Raw genomic sequence first — 24,179 nt, 5'->3', positions numbered from 1 at the left:
CTGTTATGAGGGGAAAATACAAATACACAGTTAAGAGATCCTGTTCATGTAGGAGGAACACTGCATAAAGTGTACTGAAAAATCTTTGACTAAACGGAATTGGTTCAAGATTATCACATGATTAGTTTTGAGATGGGATATCTTATCCCTAAGGTGTGCTTAATTTTTATTTCACATGTTGTTCCTTTCTCTTTCATTTCTGATTCCAGTGCTATTGTAACTGTTTCAGCTGGAATATTCTTGCCAAATAATTCCCCTTGCAAGCCAGATAATCACTATATATGCTTTTTTGAAAGTATCTTTCAAAATAAATCTCCCTGACAGATCTCATAAAAGCGAGGCATGATCTTTGAAATTTAAAAAATATGCTGACAAAAGAGTAACTGGTCTCTGCTTAGACTTCATCGTCACTCCATGTATCCTGCGTAGCATTCCGTACCCAGCCTATGGAAGTATTTGACGTCTTGCTCTGTGGAAAATAACACGCGAAAGTGGAATGAGAAAAAATTTGAATATCAAAGGTAGAATAGGTTCTTTCATGATTTAAAAATGTTCTATGTTGCGAGACACAGAAAAGAAGACCTAGGTGTAGTTTACATGTTAGCTAAATTGCAAAGAAGCCACAAGAATGTGTCTGCAGCTGTAAAGCCAACAAGCATTTCATTACATTTTCTTAACGAAATCCATTGGGACAGGCAAAGATCAGACATCTTATATAATCCCGAAAAATACTTTAATATTTAAAACAGAGTCGTGTTGTTCTGATTTATATATTTTCCTTTTGTTAAACACGGTGTGATGGCTGGAAAGTCATACAGATGGGTCTGACAACCGATGATGCAATTAGCCACTTTTTGTGATAAGATGATATGGGTCTGACAACAGATGTTGTAATTAGCAACGTTTTGTGATTGGATGTTTCTACACTTTTGTGTTTTATGAACAATTACAACTTTTTTTTTCAGGTGTTCCATGATAATGTTTTCTTTTCTTTTTTTTTGACTCTATGCCTTCTACGAGCAGCCTTTCCATTGTTGTTCCAATGCTACTGGTAGTGACTGAAGGGTCTGACAGCCTGTATTTCATACAATTCATGCATTTTTGAACAATGTAATACTGGGATCCCCTTTTGGGGTATTACAGTCAAATATTTTAATGGGTTTGTGCTGAGCGCTTTTCATTATTTATGATGACGGTTAGTTTTGAATTCATGGCAGAACAAGAAATAGATGGATGTAAGATGAACCTTTTTTTTTCCATTCATTTGGACGATCTCCTCAAAATGTTAGTATTACACTATCACCCACTTTCTAACAATTTTCTTCTGACGTATTTTGCGTGAATTGAACACTGAAATATTCATGAAAACAACTGAAGCAAATATTTTCAAGTGAATTTTTCTCCACAACGAAGTGTGAAAAACGTCCTGCAAAAGTATGCTTTATTTTGTGCCAATCATGTGTGGAAAATGTTCCGGTAAATTTGCTGGAATTTTAGGAAATGGATAGAGTTGCCTTCAACGTAAAGACAGCATCAAAACAAACCTTTGTATTTTTCTCTTCATCCTGATCAACCTTTCTCCCCAGTTCTGGTTCCCAGATCAAGATATTGCTGTCATTTCCACAGCTGTACAGTTCCTGGAAGCCAAGAGAACACGGTGATACATGGAACAAGAATGAAAGCATAAAAACAACAGTCAGTGTAGCGTATCAACAATATTATTTAAAAGGAGAATAATAGTATCATACTTTACACAGCACCACTCACGGGCAATGTTTTTTTACAAAATACCTCATAGTATCACCTACTTTGAGATTTTTCTTCCCATTACTGAGTGAATCAAGATTCCTACTTCAAGTGTTAAGATTACCCCTGTAAGGACTTGTGAATATTTTTGTGGTAAATGATGCAAAAATTAGATTTACTGTAGACCTAATGGGAGCTGTTGATTGAACCAGTAATTGAAGTAAATGGCTATACGAATGTGTGGCAAAATGTCCCTCATTACTATAGAAACGTTCGCTGATCATAGGAAATGCAAATTACTGTTAAGTGCTGTTTGATACCTTGAGTGCTATCTATAGTCATGATAGGGAATGCCAAACACAACAAACCTCTAGAATACTAAAGTGTAACCACTCAAAAATCTTACACATGATTGCTCTTATACAACTACAGCAATTCCTGCTTAGGGAAGAACCATTTGATTTCTGGGGGTGGAGGGTTTTTTGGAGGGAAAAAAAACTGTAGTCATGGGGCAGACAAAGGAAAAATATAATTTGATCAGGTAATGGCTCGAAAAAAAAAAAGACTGACAATAGAAAAACAAATGGTGCCATAGCAATTTCCTCCACTCCCCTAGAAATGATATGATTCTCCCCTTGTTGTAGAGAAGAGGCCCCCCCCTGAGAAAACATAGACATTTTCTGTAGGAAAATTCAGCCAAGTTCTTCATATGTGCAGCAAAAAAAATACCATTAACAAACTGAATCAGTCCATCCATGGTATACCAACATGGGAGTTTTGAAAAAAGTTTCGTCACTTTGTATTTATCTAGAGTAAATGTTCACTCTGACATACCTGGGTAAGTGGATGGAAGACGCAAGCGTTTACATTGTTATAGTGGCCCACCAACGTGTTGACATGTTCTCCGTTGACGATGTCAAACACTGCAATGCTGCTGTATGTCGGTACAAACGCCACTTCAGGGTACGAACCACTGGACATTGTGATCTTTGCTCCTTTACGGGTGATATTGTCTATCTTGCCAAAATTTACCTGTTGACAAACACAAATATACTGTAGTTATACAGATCAAATGAAGGTCAGTAATGGCAGGACAGTGTTCTCATCATTTGGAATTTATTATTGGTACATTACTCTTCAGTTACAGATAAAGCACAATTCGTCTCCAAAATTACACATTCCTGGACAGAAATATAAATCAGTATGGCTTTTTATTATAACAGAAGAGTAAAGTGGACATCTCACTAATATCTGGTTGAACAATTCCTTCTGTGTCGACCTTACTTTGGATATGACTGATTAGCTATGATGTCACTGTTCCATCGCAAATATACAAAAATAAATATTTTTCAAATTTTTTCTGAGATTTTTGGTTACTCTTGCAGGAATTTACAAAAATTAAAAAAATTTAAAAAAAAATTTGTTGCCACCACTGTTTTGGTTACCGCTACAGAAACTTGATGTTGAAGGATCCAAACACAAGCTGCAGTAATATAACAGCTGTGCAGTGATAAAGTTTGAGTGAATTGCCGTCAGAAACAGTATGTGTAGTCCATGTTGTTACATTTAGTAACAAACCTCAAATTTGTTCTAACGTTCTCTTTTTTTCATATCTTTTTTAATTTATAATCTTTATAAGTTCTTGGATTTCAGGTTATTTTTTAATTTTACCTAATGATTGCTTGAGCATTTTTCTAATCTTGGAGTTTATGGCCACTAGGGGAATCTCCTGAATAGCCACCACAACTTTCATTTTTCTCCAAAGTCACTTACACATTTCTGATACAAATAGACTCAGTGATATTCCCTGAACCATGAATGTTAATAAGGGTTTCGAGACCATGGGTCTGAAACCCTCTTGTTGAATTTTGTTTTCTAATTAAATGAATTTGTTCTACTGAATTTCCAAGCAAAGACTACAAATGGTTTTGACAAATAAAAAAAATACCACAATTATACAGTGTCGCTCAAATTTGATCAGAATTGGTACATACCAAAAGATCAACAATAAGTGTTGTTTCTATCTGTTCAATGCAGGAAAATTATACGTTGACTTTATGACAGTGCACAGTACAACCAGAAAAACAACAAGAAATATTTAAACCAGAAAAACTAGAATGACAAAAATAAGGTCTGAAACTTTGGGTACTGAAGATCAACTTTAGCAACATGCATAGCAGAGAATCTTTCAACCATGGATGTACAAAAATAGACATCCATGTTTTCAGCAGGTCTGTTAATATGTCACAGTACATAAACAATGACAGGAAATGACCAATTAGCTGTTTCAGTTACTGCTACCACTCCCAAACATAATAGGTTCCCTGCATACAAATTGGTTAAAGGTCAAAATTCTTTTATTCAGATGTGTGGGTTGATTCAGTTACTGCCACCACTCCTGCACATTTGCAGGATTTCCCTTTTTCTTACCTCATTTGCACATTTTTGACACTGACGTGTTCATTTGAACAAATTCACATCTCAACCCCTGCATCTACCTTTACACCAAATACTGAGACGGTAGCTTTGGCGGTATGGGAGCCTTTGTGTGTGACGGACATACATCCCCACATACATACGCACATACCTACATACAGACATACAGACGCCACTGACTCATCATATAAGCTCTTTTTGGTATTTATATATAAAACCAAATATGAGCTAAAAATTGAACACCAAACACTGACAATAATCAAATCATTGTAAAATGCAAATGTTTGACGTGAGAAAGTATGTCTATAAATTAGAAACAGTAGGTTTTGAGAAGTATGGCTGGCCTGTTTGAACAAGCTAACCATAGACTTTCATACTACATGCATATTGATGAACAAATTCGTGCGACTTGTAGTATGACTTTTTTCCTTTAAAATCACGTAGCCTTAATTTTACTTGCAAGGTCATGGTCATCAGGCAATTGACATTTTGAAATGTCTCTTTTGTCTCACATTAATAATTCTCTTTACTTCCCCCCTAATGGATTACCAATATTAGCTTCATTTTGATCACATCCCTGAAGGTTTTGCTGTTGCTCCTGGCATGGTAACTGAATTGGAATAATCACCTTCCAGCACTCAGTTCTGGTTAATTTCATGCCAAAGACTACTTTCAGTCCAAGAACACAAATGCATAAATTAACGCTGATCCAATAGCTGCCTTCTTTGCAGACCCCCATTCACACAAACTGGCTATGAAAACTGAGGGTTATCATGCCACTGTGATGTAGTAAAAATTACCAAATTAGCATTCAGTTACACATGTAAAATGACATGGAGAACTGTTTTCATGAGTTCTCTATTTACTTATACCCTACCATTGACATCAAACATTTTCTAATATACTGTACCAGTAGTCAGATCCAACAATTTGTCTCTAAATTCATACTGAAATTAAATGCACTGTTTTTTAAATGAAATTTGGCAGACATATTCTCTAATACTGTATCATGAAATGACAAGTGAGATCACAACATCCCCTGTTTTCTATCAACTTTCAATCTTCACACGAGACATTTTGGTGCCTTGACCCCTTTCATCATTGTTATTTAGGTTAACCTGTTCTTTAAACACCTGCCCGCCTTGGTACAAGCCTACTTCAATCAGTTGTACAATTGGACCATTATACAGAGTTGTAGAGTGAAAGTATAAATTATGGACTTGGCTTTTATTGCAGTAAAAGTCAGATAATCAGAGAAAAGTTTCTCTTTTGAAATCAAGATTACTCAACAAACATGGAGAATATTGTCTGACAACAATGTTTCTTTAAGAAATTTTGCAGTTAAACGAGATGACATGGGCCAGCTGTTACACAGGATGAAAATAATGCACTTGCAATACTTCAAATAAAAAACTGAGAATTGACGATGGTGTAAAAGGAAAGTAACAACCCCCATTGGGTGACAGTAAGCACTGAATAGTTATACGGTAGAATCAAGGTATATTATTGATGACAAATACGAAGTGATATTTCACAACCAGTAGCAATAGTAAATAGTTAATGTGAAACAGATACGGATGGGTGTAAACAATCCCAGTTTCATAGGTCATTCTCCTCTCCATGAACTGAATCAAGGTCTCCAAGCACATTTATGATCGCTTTGTTTCTATGTTATGTACGTGTACCACACCGGCAATTACAATTTATCATCTGTTTGTGAATCAAACATGTTATCTGACTTTAATTGTGTGAGATTTGGGAAATTGTGAAAACACATGCCACGAGAAGGGCAATTTATGATAGTGTACAGATCTGTACCCTCAGTATCTGCAAGGTAAGAAAGCACATTACCCTTTGACTTGTTAAAAGTTGTAAACGGACACAAATTACGCTACAGCCACCGATATTTAAAAGTACTGTACTCTCTTCTTCACAACAAGTAACTCTTTTGGATGCACAAATAAAAGCTTCCGATCCATCACATGTACAGCTCACATGAGTCAAAGCAGGCACATGTGTAATGTCAGCTTTTCCTGCTGTAAAGGTCGGACTGTCAAAAGTGATTAGGAAGTATCTAGCTTCTCCCTGTCCTCTTACCAGTGTGTTTTTCCTGTCAGAGTGTCCCAGAGTCGGAGTCTATCATCAGTCCCAAAACTCATCAAATACAATCCATCGTCCGTGAAGGAAAGTCCATTCACATGACCATTGTGTGCTGTGTTGACTGTTGATAACAGAGTAGAATTAAGTTTGTAATTTACTGTAACTTGCAAAGCTGTAATCCGTTGCATCAGAGAGAGCATTTACAAATTATTTTGCAAATTATAAAAAACTGATCTTGTTATACAACTCAGAATTCCATCCATTGATACAAAGACCCAAATGATAGCATGAACACATCTAACTAATTTGAACTCAATCAAATCCATGTTGATCTCAAATCACTTGTCACAAAACATTGGTCAGAACAATGGAGAGATCACTCTATGGAATGATTTGATTCTGATCATTCAAATCACTTGTTACAAAACATTGGTCAGGACAATGGAGAGATCACTCTATGGAATGATTTGATTCTGATCATTCAAATCACTTGTTACAAAACATTGGTCAGGACAATGGAGAGATCACTCTATGGAATGATTTGATTCTGATCATTCAAATCACTTTTCACAAAACATTGGTCAGGACAATGGAGAGATCACTCTATGGAATGATTTGATTCTGATCATTCAAATCACTTGTTACAAAACATTGGTCAGGACAATGGAGAGATCACTCTATGGAATGATTTGATTCTGATCATTCAAATCACTTGTTACAAAACATTGGTCAGGACAATGGAGAGATCACTCTATGGAATGATTTGATTCTGATCATTCAAATCACTTTTCACAAAACATTGGTCAGGACAATGGAGAGATCACTCTATGGAATGATTTGATTCTGATCATTCAAATCACTTGTTACAAAACATTGGTCAGGACAATGGAGAGATCACTCTATGGAATGATTTGATTCTGATCATTCAAATCACTTGTTACAAAACATTGGTCAGGACAATGGAGAGATCACTCTATGGAATGATTTGATTCTGATCATTCAAATTACTTGTTGCAAAACATCGGTCAGGACAATGGAGAGATCACTCTCTGGAATGATTTGATTCTGATCATTCAAATCACTTGTTAGGACAATGGAGAGATCACTCTATGGAATGATTTGATTCTGATCATTCAAATCACTTGTTACAAAACATTGGTCACGACAATGGAGAGATCACTCTATGGAATGATTTGATTCTGTTCATTCAAATCACTTGTTACAAAACATTGGTCAGGACAATGGAGAGATCACTCTATGGAATGATTTGATTCTGATCATTCAAATCACTTGTTGCAAAACATTGGTCAGGACAATGGAGAGATCACTCTATGGAATGATTTGATTCTGATCATTCAAATCACTTGTTACAAAACATTGGTCAGGACAATGGAGAGATTACTCTATGGAATGATTTGATTCTGATCATTCAAATCACTTGTTACAAAACATTGGTCAGGACAATGGAGAGATCACTCTATGGAATGATTTGATTCTGATCATTCAAATCACTTGTTACAAAACATTGGTCAGGACAATGGAGAGATCACTCTATGGAATGATTTGATTCTAATCATTCAAATCACTTGTTACAAAACATTGGTCAGCACAATAGCAAGATGATTACTCAGTTGAATAATAAAAAACTGGAAGATACTTAAGAAAGTTGCTAGAAAATCTAAACACTAAAACAAAAAAGTCTACATTCAAGATATCAAGACCAGCAGCATATGTAAAGTACGGTATTTTGTTATTTGCATTACATGTGTTACACGCATTTGGTACATGATCAGTGTGTATCTGTAACAGCTATGCTATACCAGTCTAATATAAAGCATGTTTTAAGGCAAAATGTACAACACTGTGTAATTTTATGAACTAGAGAACCACTGACTCCATTGTGGCTTTCAGAATGGAATCACCAAGGGGTCTGCAGACCTTGTGTTACTACAAATAATCTTTTTCATCACAATAAACTCTTTCAGCATAAATCAAGACAAGCACTAGCAATATCCAATAGGGAATTCCACAACATCCTCTTACCTGTGATAACAACTATCGCATTGCAGCTACAGGCACACCACTCTAACAGCTGCTCTCAATCCTTCCAGTACCCAGAAAAGTCTACTTTATTGTTTCTCAATATATTTTTCATCACAGACTTCTAAATATTTTACTATATTGCATGTAAGAATACTAAGATCCTAAATTTCACTAGCAGCCAAAAGCAACTGAAAAGTTTTTCGAAGATAGGTCCATTTCTCCATATATCTTTATTTGATCAGTTTGTGAATTTTCACAAGTACATATTCTCACAACCATTGAAAGTATCTTCCGACATGACAAAGGTCAGCGTGAATTCCAAAGGTTATTTTGGAAAATAATCCTTCTTTCAAAATATGAAATAAACACTGTCATGGAGACATGGATGTTGGCTGAAACATGAATGTACGTGCAGAGTTGACAACTTCCTTGTGGATTCACATTATTCCTTTTAAGAAATTTTACTCAATGAATATTAAAAAATTGGAAAACAGTTGAACTCATAATGATATAGTTTTCATGTGATTCATAATGCTTTTGTATAAAAATTCATTTGCGATGACAGAGGATAGTTTACTTCTGAAAACAGCTTACAAAATACCCTATATAAGAAAGCTACATTTACCAGTCTGAGTTATTTTTGATTTCCATGACTGATTTCAGCTACAAGCAGTGTGCCCTCATACTCTTAAGTTTTCAAACTCTTTGCATCTGTTCAAAACCGTCTTTAAATTTCCCTGAGTGAGCCCTAAGCTAATACACATAATTCATATAACTTTCTTGAATAAAAGAGATCACTTGTGAGTCAGTGATGTGTCTAATTGGCTTGAGGGCACCCAGGTGACAGGAAAGGAAATATGAGAGAAGTGTCATAGGATTGTATCAACAGGGAACTAAGGATATTCGTACACCATCATTGGAACCAAGCTAGTCTAACATCCACATTTGAACCATACATCCACATTTGAACTACACTTAGTTTTAAATTCACACGGGAGCCAAGGCTGGTTGTTCGTTCACATAGGAGCAAACACATGTTGTGTGTTCATGCGGGAACTGAACACTATTAATCTTTCACCCCTATATTCTCATACACAGCTACGGCAGTGCTCGTGACGGCCTTTAGGGTATATACCAAAAGTTGACAGCTGAGCTGCTATGTGGGCGTATGACAGGCATGAGGTCTCATCCTACACACTACAGTCGGTAACTTTTCTCCCAGGCATCTAACTCCCATGCAGCTGAAATGTTAAGGTCTGCTGACCATGAGAAGCAATAATGTTGAATGTCTTGAGCAGTAAGGATGGACTTGCTGTGATCTGCTAGATATCATGCAGTACACACACACACACACACACACACACACATGATGAAAACAATCTCTTATTTGTATCGCCCTGAATCAAAAGATTTCAAACATACAAACATTTCAAAAGCTGCCATACATACAAACCTGTCAACAAGAGTTAAGCCTGCCAGCAAATAAGAAAAACAAGCTAGCTAAACTTGTAAATGCTTGACATTAATTTCTGAATGCATAAATTTGACATAAATGTTGATAAAACGAACAAAGGCAAGAATGCTTATAAGTCACCGGGGAACAGTTCTACCATTGTCGACAGTTCAAAGATAAAATTATCAATCAATGATAACTTCACTAATGGCATTCTGAAATGATGTTATTAACTTGTTATACATTATACAAAACAAAGAAAAAACTTTGAATTTTACCTGCTTCAGCTGAACTCTTTCCCTTTTCTCCATTGTTCTGATCCAGTGTTGCTAGGCAACATTTGGCTCTTCTGACATCCCACAACATCACTTTGCTGTCACGACTACAAAGCATAACCAAATAGAGATGTCTTATTTCAACATGAAATTGTTTGGGCCTAGCATTTCAATGAGTCAGTAGTTGCTTCCCACACAGTTGACTCACTGCTTTGCTGGAATTTTCAACACTTCAAAAATATCGGTACTAATAAAAATACCTTCAGTAACACATTGATGATGGTGATTTCATACATACTTTTCAAGTAGAAACAGATGACTGTTTCTATGATGGGCATTTTTGTTGCTTGATATCAGATTTGCAGTACTTCACTTTTTTAATATATCTGCTGGAAGCTCGCTTACTTTCAAAACAAGTCTTCACACTTATATTTTTCCTGAGAATGACATAATTTGTTAATTTTTATGCACCAGCTTTTTTTTTTGAAATGGACAAAGTATGATTTATTATCAGGTAGAAAGAATGATTTATTTTTATGCAGAAATAATCTTGTCCCGATTTCAGAGAGACTTTATGCCTTTTCCTTTGGCAAACTGTTTTATTCTAATTTCCTTTCTTCAAAAAAGTCACCAATGCACAGAGGAATTGAAATGGTTTATATGATAAAATGATTTAGTACCAGTAATACAAGTATATATACATATGCTGTGGGCTCAAATTAATAAAAATATCTTTTAGGAATTTAGGCTCACTCAGGTTCAAGTTGTAGTGCTACTGATAACAACTACGAGTAAAGATTCTAGGGGAAAACTGATTTTGATTTGAAAGTTGTAGTCCTACCTTCCTGTAGCAAGAAGAAACTCATTTCTTGTTGACCATTTAACGGTGAGAACAGAGCCTCTATGTCCTTTAAGAATGTGAGTAGAAGACCCCGACTTGAGATCACAAAGTACTGTGTGAGAGATGTTGGTGCCAACTGTGGGTGAGAAATACGAGATGAATTAGCGTCAGTACTAGCTGAGTAAACTCATATCAATCTCTCAGCTGACACTGTTGTCATCAATATGTGAACATTTTCATAATACCCAGTGTTCAATCTCTGATAGGTTACTAAATTTATTATTCTGAACTGTATATCAAAATTAAAATACTTATGAAATCTTGGCATTTCCATCGTCAGTCTACTTCTAAATACTGTACTCAGTGTTGCTGTTAAGGTTGGTAAGCCAGTAAATTCTACCAGGGTTCCCCTTGCCATATCAAGGCATTCAGACTGAGACTAGGGGATAGCAGAAATGTTGCCAGGGTTCCAAAATTATTTACCAATGTTCCCCAACCTTTAGCAAAAACACTGGTGCTGAAAAGTACTAATTATCAAAAGAACAATTTCATTATTTCATTATTTTGGACATCTCCACATGAATTTCAATTCACTGATTTGTAACAAAAAATATAATCTATTGCTATTTGGCATATTTACTGTGATTTAATTCAATGACTTATTTATGAGTGCAAATAGCCTTATCCTATTGAGCAATCCCTATTTTCACAGTACTATAATAACTCAATTGAACTTGTAATAATGTTTGATGGCATCATAGACCCTTGGTTTTCTGCAAGGTCTATGGTAACATGGAGAAGAAAAGTTTTCATATTTGGAAATACATTCATCGGTAAATACCTGCTATGAGACAGTGTTTCGTTGCTATTGGTGACATATCATGGACATAGATGTTGCCTTCAAAAGGAAAGACCTCAGCAGGTTTCAGAGTGTTTGTATCCCATACTTTCAGCTTTTTGTCCATGGCACTTGAAGTAAACATGCCAGTGTCATGTGGATACCACTGGACTGTCTCAATGCTAAACTTGTGCACATGGCGGGAAGATCTGGGGAAGAAAGATTATGAAAGGAACTGAGAGGAAAGTAGCGCCCTCAGTGTTGAATATCATTCTCATCATTGACAGGTACAGCAGCTGTTACACATGTGTGATGGCGATCTTCAATTTTATTTGTAGTGTATCAACAACAGTATCTTGTTATATTTCTTTTGGACTTCTAGTAAATTTCACTTTATCAACAAAGCTTTTATTTGCCTAACCACCAGTCTTACCATTGAATGTCACTCAAAAAACAATTATGTGACAATACCACTCAGCACTGGTGGCAACATTTCATACTTGTAACAATAGAAAGTGGAGAAGAATTCTTTCACTCCACTGTCTATGATGCAATCTACCCTAAATTACAAGATTTTGCATAGCTAGTAATTCAATGCATTTTCATTATTTTTATCTTGTCTTTTCTATCATTTTGAGAGTTGCCAGGATTGAAAACAAGAAAGATGTTGCATGTGATCACTAAGCATGACACATTGGTGTCAAAATATGACTTGTGAATCATAAATGGAGAAATCTTTGATGTTAGACGTCTTCAACAGTGAAAATCCTCCGGCTGAATAAGCATATACTAATTGCATGTGAGTGTTCATTGAGTCTTAAGTTTCTCAAGAGAAAAGGAGCATACCTGATAAATGAAATTCTAGAACAAGAAACCAACAAACCTGCCAACTGTGCAAACTGCTTCAGCTGTCAAATTTTGCTGAGGTTTGCATTCTATGTCATAGATTGCAATGACACAGTCTGTTCCTCCGGACAGTAAACTACAAAATAGATAGATTGATAGATAAATGAATACACAAGAAACTTTCAAAACAATTCATTTACAGGAAAATAGTGTATGTCAACAGTAAGACTCTCAATAAAACATGGCAATCTGTTTAAACATAGGTCTCCAAATGCAGTAAAGATGGAGAACAGATTGATTATCACTGATATATCAAACAGTCACTATCTGGTTTTTTTAAAAATTTTTTGTGAAACCCTAGTCCTATGTGTATGATTGGAGTGTTACACCATAGACCCTCGAGGGTCTATGGTTACACTAATGGAAATTGAGAGGCAGTGTGGCAAGTAGCTGAAAACTCCTGACACATGCGCAGGGCTAGTGAAACTGTAGATTTAAGCATTCTACAGTTTCATGGAAAAGTACTTGATAAGTACAATAATAAAGTCACCCTCACTCCAAAAAAAGAGGGACTTTAAATATGTGTGATCATAAACATCCCACAGAAAGGGTTTACAATTCTTTACACATCATGACCACAAGTTGGAAGCTAGACATACGAAAGGGATGGCTCTCTCCCTATAGCCTGGACCCCATTCTGCGCCTTTGCCCTTTGGAGTGTGGAAGAAGACCAAAAGCGGAGAATGGGGTCCACGCTACCCTCCCTACACCATTGGTCGACTACTGAAAATTCCTGATAGTGATACTATATTTTCGCAATGAAAGTGTCCAGTGACTAGATTGCGGGTTGATTTTAAAACCGTCACTTGTCTTTGGAGCTCAAAATGACCAAAAAACCTAAAACTTACTATCGACTTTCAACTGGATCGATATCAAGGCAGTTAACACCACTTTCATGTGTACGTTTCACATCTCTTTCTTTGCTCAATTCCAGTGAGAACGTCCTTCTCGTAACTTCAGCTCTCGTCAACGCACAGTGATCGTGGGTACCATTTTCGCGCGCGGCGAGAAAGCCGAGCATCCCAAATCATCACCAGGGGTAGGATAACAATTAAAAGTCCCTTTTAAATTATATACGACGTGCTGCTGCAGTATTAAACCTTTGCAGTTTGTTCCCACCTTCCTTTCCGTATTTATTCGAAGTGCATTTTCTGTTGTGTCAGCCATTAGTTTGACCTTTGGCCGGCTGTTTATGAACCAATCAGCGGCCCTTTCTAAACCGGAAGTAGCAGAAATCAACATGAATTTTGCTCGCAGCTTGTTACGTTCGTTTCGCTCGGCAAAGAAATTGGTAGGAACGGATCACCTTGGAAACAAATATTATGAAGTTCCAGAAAGAACAACAGCATTTGGTAGGTGAACATGCGCTGTGATCCAAATAACTGAAAAAATGTACAGTCTCCGCGCTGGGCGCTAACTGTACGTATGTGCTTCTGTCGTGACCATGATCACATTCCCGTAATGATACACTGTGGCTCACCGTAGAGCTACAATTTTGCAGCTAACCTGTGGTACTAGATAAGAAAAGCTTATTAGGCTTGCATACATAACTTACTATAACTACCACTTCAAGTCTTTGCACCTTTAAGTTGAAAACATGACTGCTGACCATTGATCAAAAACCGTGCGTCCTTCGACATCCTTCACAGGGGATACGTGACTATTGGGGGCAGCCTACTGCTAGTAGTACTTACTGTAGTAGCTGATTCAGTGATTGTGAGAAATGTGACAACAATGGTGTTTTACCTGTAAATATGTTATTCTAACGTTTTTAAACAAAATCAATTGAAGTGAAAGGCTCTGCATGATAGTCTACATGTATTACTGTTCATTAGGGTTTCGAGACCACGGGTCCGAAACCCCACAGTCCATGTAGCCGACAATGAGATGCAAATGATATGCGGTCAAGGTCTCCTCAACTAACTTTCAGCTGGTTCTTCTCTTTCTACTTTATTATATTATTTTTTACAAAGGCACAGACTTATTCTACCTGCAACTTAAAACTGATAGTGATTTTGTAGCTCATTCTTTACTATTTTTCATAGTTCTTGGTAGCCGGTAACAGACACTTCGTGTTCATGTCGGCTACATGGACGATCTGCCGGTCCGAAACCCTCTAGTATTTTACTTGAAATGTTTAATTTGAACAAATCACCCGTCAGCAATTTCAAGTCAAACAACCTAGTATTTTCATGTTTATGACACGTTCAACTTCATAACTTCAGCTAATTAACTTTTATTTAGGGGAGGAGCCTCACTCCCCAGATATGTGTTTTTATTGCCATGATCCCATGAAACACCATGAAGGGGACATACCCTATGTGAAGACCACCCCTCCCTTGTATGCTGTCTTACTATCAGAACCACTTTGTCACCCATCGAGAAAAGTTTTTCAACACTGAGTACTGTGACTGAAGAAGATAACAGGGTAAATGCGTAGCAGATATTGGTTTGCTATTTAAGGTGAATAAATGTATAATGAAATGCAATTGCATTTTACAGGTGGCCACAGGAGAGGTCGAAGGTTCATAGAATCCAAATTTACACATGATGAGTATAAACCAGGAATGGTCCCAATTGAATGGGAAGGTAAGAACCTGATCTTTACAATTATATGATAAACTGCTCACAAATCCATATCAATTTCAGTGATGTCTTTAATGGATGACATTTCAAAAAGTTCTGTGTATATTTCTTGCTGAGATTTATCAAAAGACGTGTTGCCGTAATAATTGTCAGTAGCAGCTTTGTGGCATTGTGTATTTTTTTCATCTGTGTCACCAAACAATCAGAACCAACAATGAAACAAACAGAATAAGATAAAGATTTTCCAATTGCAGCATGGATTCGCTGGAAAAGGAAGGAACCACCCACAGCAGAAGAAGTGCTTGGACGAGAAAGAATGACCCAGATTGTCAAAGAAAGAGCTAAGGAGATAGATAGGAAGGAAAAAGAGGTTTGTAGAAAGACAATGTCAGTTTTTGTATTTACTATAGAAGCTGATTTTTCTTTTGGAATGATACTTTCATGATTGGAGAAGTATATGTGCAGTTTGCTCATGAAATGATGTCATCTTTTTACTGAAAGCACATTATTGTATTCATTTTGTTTGACTTAATCAGCAAACTGTGATTACACAGTGTCAAGTAAGACAGTGTACTCATTGTAAAAGACAAAAGTATCTGACTCAACGCTAAATGAAACCTTTTTTGAATCCTCAGTGTAAAGAGAAGGAATATCAGGAAGGTCTAGTTGCCAGGCCAACACAGACTGTTCCCAAGGGACATGCATCTGCTCCATTTTATGAAAGAACTGAAACGTCAGCTGACGCAACTCAGACAGGGAAAGACTTTCAACCAGGAGCGTGGCAGCCATCAAGTTCCAAGAAATGAAGTGGAATCATTGGTTTTAATCCATTTAACATCTAATTTGGTACAACCCTATTGTTCTCTGTGGCAAAGTCGGATACCTACGTAAGGAAACAGGGCAGATCGGGTTGATGCATAATTGAGTTGATACAATGCAAAAAGGCAGTAGTGTGTTTGTAATATAAATGAATATTTAAAGCAAGGAACATATGAACAAAGAACATGCAGTTCATTACAACCGAGATGAACAATTTCTCATGGTGAAGACAACATGAAGTTAAAGTACTTGTGCATCTTCAGAATATTACATTTTTTGTTTTCTTTTCTAATAAAATTAGCTAATTCTATGTAAGTATGTGATAGGTTGATTGATCTTCAGCATATATCTTGAGTGTGAAATGAAATACTGTGGTAGATTGTGTTAGTTTTGTTTGGTATTACTTTGGAATGTGAATTTCACAATAGCAAAAGCGGCATCCATCCAGTTGTACCAAGGTAAAATAAAAATGTTTCATCTGTAACTTTTTAAGCTGTAACAAACATTACAGTTGAAGGATTTTTTAATTTGTCACTCTGGAATTAATCAAAGTTGATCAGCTAAATCGATATTGAACAACTAGAAAGATGTTGTAGCAGCCTTCAATTTTTATTAATATGCAACTTTGTCGACCTGGGATCCATATACTGGGATCTATCACACAGTAAATACAAAATGTTCTTCCTCCAGTCCAGTGTTTGGAAGATAGTCACTGAAAGGCGCTCCCTATCTTTCCTCTACTGAGGCAGCACCCTTGAGCAACAGATTTTCCAATATATCTAAGTGCCATGGTAGAGACTGCAATGGTTTTCCTCTGCCCATAAGCCATATCACAAAGTATCATTAAGTTTTGCCCTGGGATCAATCCCGGGATTGACCAAATTGATAAAGCCAATCGCTGCTGATGTATAATTTTATTTTGACAGTTTGTTCAAACTTTATACAAGTACAATGTGCAGCTTCTCTTTTGCTGCTGATTGATAGCAGAAGTAGACCCAACACTGATGATGAGAGAAAATTGATGACAGACAGAATAGAAGGCCAATATGAAAGACTGCATGCTTGTTTCAAACTTTTCCACAAAGGCCACCACAGTGACTCGTGGCTTTGCAGCCACAAAATTCTGGTTTGGATTGCAAGTTTTGATCTCTTTTGGCCAAATTGGCCTGATAACATAAAATTTAAATTTAAGACCGATAAAGGTGTTGGAGTGTATGCTATGTGTTCATTGCTCTCACCAGCCTAAAAAAGGCACAAGTCTGTGATAAAAAATATTTTTGTGACTGTAATGTAGTAGAGTTATGGGGACTGTTTTCTGGGAACATGATGTAGTAGAGTTATCGTAAAATACAATTCAAACTTACCTGTGGTGTTCACCATAAACATGGATAGATGCCACTTGTTCATACAACTTGTTAAAGACAATTGTATAATATATAGCACACATTCTGCTAAAAACGTTTCATATAAACAGTAACACTGTGTGATAACTTGCTAAAATGACTTCCATTTACAAATCACGAATATGAACAAGGTCTATCCCAGCCTTAAAATTCTGTTGGAGACGTGTCACAGAGACGTGTCACCTACAGTGAGTCCTCAATCCCTGGTTCTCACAGTAGTTCTTGTTGACATATACTATATATACATTTTTATTGCTTCAATTCAGTTTATTTTTCATTTGCTTCAATAAAGTTTTTGTGCGATGTGTGATAGTGAGTGTACGAGCATGAGTGCTTCTTGAACTCGACAACTTGTGGAGGGGTCTCAGTCGGAAAAATGTAACAGATTAGCGCTGTTATTGAATCATTCTTTTCTAAGAATGGAGATTTGGCTGAGCAGTTCTGTCTGTTGCTTCTCCATTAGGTGACTGGATACCGTACGTTGTGAGTTTGAACTTAATTTAAAACACCTTATTTACTATATTCTTTTATGGGAGTCCTTCATTTTCCCTTTACAATCTTGTCAAGTTAATCAATTTGTGCTGAGGTAAAACTGATAAACACCTTCACCTTTCAAAGGAAACCTCCCTTAATTGATTACAGTTACCTTACTATCAACTTGGTGTGATTCCACTGTGGCATGCCTGACTACCACTGTCAAATTCTCCTAATGCTGGATATCAGAGCTTGTCTCAAGCTACCTTTCATGGCCCACACAAAACACCCTAAAGAATTGTACTCTTCTCAGAATAGAACCCAGTGTTCTCCAGTCTTACTGCCAAGGCTGTCAAAGATAGGCTGGATAGGGTTGAGATTTGCCTCTTGCCCCCTAAGAGCCATGGTTTTGCCCAGTTCTTTTGTTTTCAAAGGTAAAGTTGGACCTCTAAAAAAGCATACAGGTTGAAAAGGTTAAGGAAAGATAACAATCTAGGTATACAATTACATATGTTTGATCAAATGTATATCTACATGTACCTGGTGAGACCTTTCATGAAGGGTCATGAGATATCTGTATATCTTAAGAAGACAGAGGCAACAACTTTCACCTTTGCCCAGCAATTTCTCAGTAGCTGATCCATTTATAATGCAAATTTAAGCATTGATTTTTGTGCCAGAACATTCATTGCTGATGTAATAACATGGCAAATGGAATTGACAAGTTTGGGGACTTTTGCTTCATAGCCCTCCCCCCTCCCAAAAGACATTGAATCAAGGAATTAGACTGCAATGTCAAAGCTCAAGTACCAAGCAATTCTTGTTACCAGTTGTACAATATGGCGCCCTCTACAGTCTGTCTACCCAAGCTGCTCAAGCAAGAAGTATTGTATTGCAAAGCACCAGGCGGTAAAGGTAAGACTGTACATTCTGTAGCCTAGGAAGTACTATGTATGAGAGACAAAGTTTGCAAGAACAAGCAGTGGTGATAGAATGACAAATAAAACTGTCAATATTATCTGACATCTTGAATTTGAGTAAAGGTTTAACTACCCATGCAAGGACAAAAGTGATCTACTAGACAAAGTCAATACTTTCTGTTGCAAACATAATTCATAATTTGCCAATAACAAACACCTCTATTGGGAGAGTTATGATGAAGGGGATTTTCTACTTAGTGAAGAGTGAATGTGGTTGATGAATATTGTTTACAGACACAGCTGCAGCTTTGTGTCAACATGTAAATAATAAAGATGAGCAAGAATATTTCTTTTGTTGATGATCAGTGATTTTATCTGTCAAAATGCATACAATAAAAAAATGCTGTCCTTTCACTTTTTTATAAATACATTTCTTACTATAATGCCAAAGAAATGAGTATTGTTGATTGTATGAATCCTGCATTGGTTCAATATGATAGTCATAAGTCAAATTGATGAAAGTTCAATCCGGATGACTTGGGCAATGGAAATGTATTCAGACTTTGAGAATGAATAATTACAGAGCCTGACAACAAAGAGTGCCTCATTCCTATACAGAGTCCCTAGAAAATTTTGGGAAAAATTATTTTGCATAACTGTAAAAAATTGTTTGCTGCATATCTGTAACTTTTTCAGCAAATTTTGCTTTTATTTTACTCTCAAAGAGTATATATCTCAGCATAGTTTTTATTCCCCCATACATATCCTCAAAGTTTACAGAGATTGCTTCAATTTAAAGTTAAAAAATAAAATCTAACAAATAAAATATCTACATCATGCATAAACCAAAATAATCACCTGGTAAGAAAAAATTCTATAAGAAATAAATGGTTCATGATTGCAATATTTACAAATTAACTTATTATTTGTCAATGGTAAAAACTTTCATTATCAGCACAATATCCTGGCAATAAAAAGAAAACATTGCAAAATTCACTTCTGTTCACAAGTTCAAACATTAAGAGGAAAGGAATTCCACACGGGTCCAAGTTCACAGACCAATTACTTGCTAAAGATGGTTTTGTCAGTTGCAACAGGTATCAGTCATCTCATTCCAAAAAAACAGATTATGATGACAAAGCCTTTATGCGGTAAGAAACTTTTTGTTTTGAAATTTCTCACTGTACTGAACACTAATAACTTGCACACTCTTGTGTAATATTTTCTAATTTTGCAGAGGGTAAAGCATGAGTTCCAATCTTACAGAAAAGTGAAAATGGTTCTTGTGAAAGCATGAGTTCCAATCTTACAGAAAAGTGAAAATGGTTCTTGTGAAAGTTGACAATGACAGTTGACAGGGAAGGAAAATTTAGTTTACTAAATGTAAACACGTATAAAAACAAATTTCCACTGGATGAACTTTCCAGGGTCCTTACAATGCTTATCAGATATCAAACGAGAATTTGATTCATTCTTCAAGTCTACAAAGTTCATTTTGTCTAAGTATGCATCTATTTAGATTTGGTCTTGTCAATCTTCTTTGCCTCTAGCTCTCTTGATATTTGCTTCTCTCTTAGCTTTTCTCTTCTTCTCCTTTTCTTTCTTCTCAATATCCTTTGCCAGGATATATGCCAGAAACCCACTTATCATGAAAAGTGGTGTGAGGCATAGAAGGACAGCATAGATGAAGCCACTGGGATCTTTAGCGGCCCACACGATGATGTTTTTCTCCACCCATTCTTTCCATGTGTCTGCAGACTCCCAAGGCATCCTGTGCAAATAGACATTGGATAAAAATTATGATTAAATATGTTAGTACATGGAACCAATATCAGCGTTGCATAGTATTGAATGATACCTGTGATCATATTCTTTGCTGTATTGGTAGTAAAGTCATACTTGCAGATGAGAAAAAGCAAAGTCACATCCATGAAATGGTGGGTAAAACACCATTATGATTCGGCATCAATAATTCTTAATGAGCAAATGTTTTATATGGTCACTTGGTGGAAAGACATCCTATGTAGGGCCCTTCCAGGATCTCTCCTTTTTTCATGTGGTATGTACCAATTTTTGGATTAATGCTATCTCTAAAGCTAACCCTAGCACTGAACCCTTCAAGGTTGGATTTAACATGATTCTTCAAAGGAAAGCCCTCCGATTAAATACATTTCAGGAGGGGGGGGGGCAGCTTTTGGAAGTCTTGCTCTCTAAATATCAGGTGCAAGATTAAAAAATCTGATAATCATCTACAAGGACATGGTTTATGTTGTAAATAAAAGCGAAATACATGGTGTGGTTGCCAACCTAGGAGATAAAAATTGCCATAGTAACTACCACTGGCACGGGTATATTCTTTTGTATTCTAATGAATAAAAGATCTTGTGAGGAAAGCTTAAATAAAATTTGAAGTCTGGCTAACTTATGAAAAAAGCAACACGAGCTAAAATAATATGGTACACCTGTGAAACCATTCAGTTCTTCACGGTTATGATGCTGGTGTAATAGCGAGCGCAGCGAGAGCGCGGCCGAAGGCCGCTCGCGAAGCGAGCATTAAGACTAATGCGTGTACAAGAAATTTAGAATGGAATCTCTATATACCTACGAGTATGAAAAGAGAGCACAATTCCATGGAGGCGGCCATTTTGAATACTTTTACACGGATTGCGTGAAATTAGAGATATCATCTACCACAAAAACTACTCGACAATGTGTATTTCCAGGGTTCTCCCTAGGATTTTTTTATAGAGTAGCGGCTAATTTGCATAATATTTGCATAATTATTTTTTAAAAATATTTGCATAAAATTTGCATATAGTTTGTGTTCACCAAAATTGACAAAACAGGGTACCTATGGAGTAGAGCCCCTCTCGACTGACTTTTTTTCAAAATTTAGTACATCCTTACTAAGTTGCATAAGCTCCTACCCTTGTTTAACTCCCATCTGCTACCTCCATGCTCCAATAAAGAAAGGGTAGCAGAGTAAAATATATCGTAACAGTTGGTAAAACTGCTCAGATCAAAGAAACTATTAAAAGATGTAAAACAATGAGGCATAGAAGTTCCCGTGACAGCATCGCCAGGAAAATACTACGTTTTTTCAGTACGTTTATCAGGGTTCTCTGATCCGGCGCACCCCCGGTACCAAAATAGAAGAGTCCCACTCTGATGTCACATCCGCCATTGTTTACAGTATTTTCACTCACGCACGCGATGTGGGTTTTCATTCTCTTCATATGCATTTTCATTTGGTTAAAGCAATTAACACTCCATCTGTTAAGAGTTTTTACCACTGCTATAAAAATTTTCATTGCTATGTTGCTGTTTTCACAAGATACTGACCGTTTGATCTTGGAAAGTTGAGTTGCTTGTACGTGCAGCCAACCCATGCCGTGCGGTGCGGTGACAGACAGTTCACTATGCTATGCTATGCTGTTGATCGGCAGCATACATGATCAGATGATGTCTTCGTTCCACGTTTACTTTTTATTTCAAGATGTGAGACCAACAGAAATTTCACCAAATCGCCACTTCTGTAGCTAGGGATTGTGTGATCAGTTTGATTTTGATTTGAAAATATTTCGTCAATTAAGAGCGGAAATCGTCGCTGACTTTTGCTGTCAATTTTTTCTGTCCTTTAGCTTTACAATTTCTTTGGATGGGTCGGTGCCGGTACCGTCAAGGGCCCACCACAAGGGACGTGTGAACTTGTTCTGTTGTTAACACTATTCATACAAATTGAAAGGAGTAATAACTAGTGACATTGTAAAACAAAGAAGCTACGAATAATCTGTCTTCCTTTGTGTGATCGTACGGACGTCGACCAGTAGGTGCCATTGTGAACATTTTGCCGCTGAACTTCATAGCGTTGCGGGTAACAATGATAGCGTCGCGGTGAGATCGAAAGCGTCGCGGGCTTGAACGATAGCGTCGCGGGCCGCGACGCTGTTTTGGGCTGGGGAGAACCCTGATTTCCGACAAAAGAATCTCTCTGTTCCAAAGAAAATGTTAAATTTGTTTCAAAATGACTATTTTCGATCACTTTTGAAGGCCCGGATCGGTCATCACTAGGCGCCGCCATTTTGAAACAAGCCTACTCTCGCGAGAACGAACGGTCAACTCACGCGAGAATTAAAAATAGTGTGCTGACAGCTACTAGCTACCGACGGGAATATCAAGTACGTGTTTTACATTAGACTGCCTCTGTTCCCGCCCCTGTTTAATATAATAAACTGATCGGAATCATATAATTTACCACTTTTAAATAATTTTCGTTAGTGAACTTGGCATTTCCGAGTTAAATTGATATAAATGTTATTCTAGAAAACAATTGACAACAATTCAACCTCAACGAGTCAAAGGCTAAGTTTTGCTGCAGTACAGTAGCTCGAGGTTTTGCCTGGGTATTTGGGTCCGACCAAAATACCCAGGCAAAACCTCGAGCTACTGTACTGCAGCTATGGCTAAGTTATGAATCATGCATCATACACAGAAATTAGCATGCTATTGCCTGAAAACATCAATGACGATATTCATGTACTACGCTGCGCTCGCTCTCAGGTCAGACCTGTTACATAATATCACTTTTTTCAATGAAACTGGCAAACAGTCTTACAACTTTGTGAATGCACGTCAGATTATTGCTATTGATATATCAGGTAGGGACCATCAGGTATACCATGGATATCTTTTATATTTCCATGGGTGACCCTGTCCCAACATATTGGCTAAGTTTAATCTTCGCTGAACCTTTAAAGGCCTTATCGGTCGACCAGGCAGCATTGTCGCTGTCTGCAGTCCTCCGATGTACTGACTTGCCGTTTCTACAGTGGGTTAATTCACCCCTGCTAAGTAGATCATGGGGGTAGGGCGTTCGAACCCCACACAAATGGCACACTTTCTGTTTCAGCTAAGAGAACACGAACTATGTTTATCCATACAGGTGAAAGGCAGATCCTTCCAACCTCCACCTAAGCAGAACGATTCTATTCAAACATTAGTGTGGCCATGTACACTGTCTTCGGTCAATCTTCTGTACCCAGATATTCTGCAATGTAGGCAATGTTGAATGTGGGCCTCGATGTATTGCTATGTATTGTACGGGGGCGCGGGCGATGGTACACACGTGATCTACGGGTCAAACTTGTTAATTCGCTCGATGTTAGCCACATTACCTGACAGAGACAAAGTCCTTTAGAAACTAGAAGAAAGAAGGGCACGTTTTGGTTTCGCTGGGGTTGCGGTATATCCTGATATCAACAAAACAACTGCTGAGCTTGGGCGGCTGCTAACTATCCATGGAGGTTGCCATCTTGAATCTGGTGTTATGGGATTGCCGA

At 37.1% G+C, this 24,179-nt stretch overlaps 2 protein-coding genes and 1 long non-coding RNA gene across 3 annotated transcripts; 1 reads left to right on the top strand and 2 right to left on the bottom strand.

The window, feature by feature from the left end:
- Window positions 1-235: 235 nt before the first annotated feature.
- On the bottom strand, window positions 236-13,795 carry LOC139138997 (DNA excision repair protein ERCC-8-like). Its single transcript, XM_070707683.1, is given in 10 exon segments — window positions 236-469; window positions 1,545-1,637; window positions 2,581-2,778; window positions 6,280-6,290; window positions 6,293-6,403; window positions 10,057-10,160; window positions 10,895-11,030; window positions 11,736-11,941; window positions 12,616-12,714; window positions 13,487-13,795. Coding segments are annotated over 10 exon segments (1,206 nt in total). The 5' UTR covers window positions 13,660-13,795; the 3' UTR covers window positions 236-394.
- Window positions 13,796-13,831: 36 nt separating this feature from the next.
- On the top strand, window positions 13,832-17,762 carry LOC139138999 (NADH dehydrogenase [ubiquinone] 1 alpha subcomplex assembly factor 2-like). Its single transcript, XM_070707685.1, has 4 exons — window positions 13,832-13,990; window positions 15,141-15,227; window positions 15,479-15,594; window positions 15,860-17,762. Exons 1-4 carry the CDS (start codon window positions 13,879-13,881, stop codon window positions 16,028-16,030), a joined length of 486 nt encoding a protein of 161 aa, XP_070563786.1. The 5' UTR covers window positions 13,832-13,878; the 3' UTR covers window positions 16,031-17,762.
- A 1,424-nt stretch (window positions 17,763-19,186) lies between these two features.
- Window positions 19,187-24,170, bottom strand: LOC139139000 (uncharacterized). The gene is made up of 2 exons (XR_011553706.1): window positions 24,015-24,170; window positions 19,187-20,611 (listed from the first exon to the last, which is right to left on the bottom strand). It is a non-coding gene; the product is annotated as an uncharacterized lncRNA (long non-coding RNA).
- Between the last annotated feature and the right edge of the window lie 9 nt (window positions 24,171-24,179).

The sequence above is a fragment of the Ptychodera flava genome, chromosome 8 (genome assembly GCF_041260155.1).
Source record: "Ptychodera flava strain L36383 chromosome 8, AS_Pfla_20210202, whole genome shotgun sequence".
In the NCBI taxonomy this organism is placed as follows: Eukaryota; Metazoa; Hemichordata; class Enteropneusta; family Ptychoderidae; genus Ptychodera; species Ptychodera flava.
The sequence above is the reverse complement of the archived record's forward strand: the minus strand, read 5'-3'. Positions and strand labels throughout refer to the sequence as shown.

Coding starts and splice junctions, on each gene's coding strand:
- LOC139138999 (XM_070707685.1), top strand. CDS start 13,879: ATGAATTTTGCTCGCAGCTTGTTACGTTCGTTTCGCTCGGCAAAGAAA. Junction 15,228..15,478: donor GGTCCCAATTGAATGGGAAG/GTAAGAACCTGA, acceptor TTCCAATTGCAG/CATGGATTCGCTGGAAAAGG. Junction 15,595..15,859: donor TAGATAGGAAGGAAAAAGAG/GTTTGTAGAAAG, acceptor TTGAATCCTCAG/TGTAAAGAGAAGGAATATCA.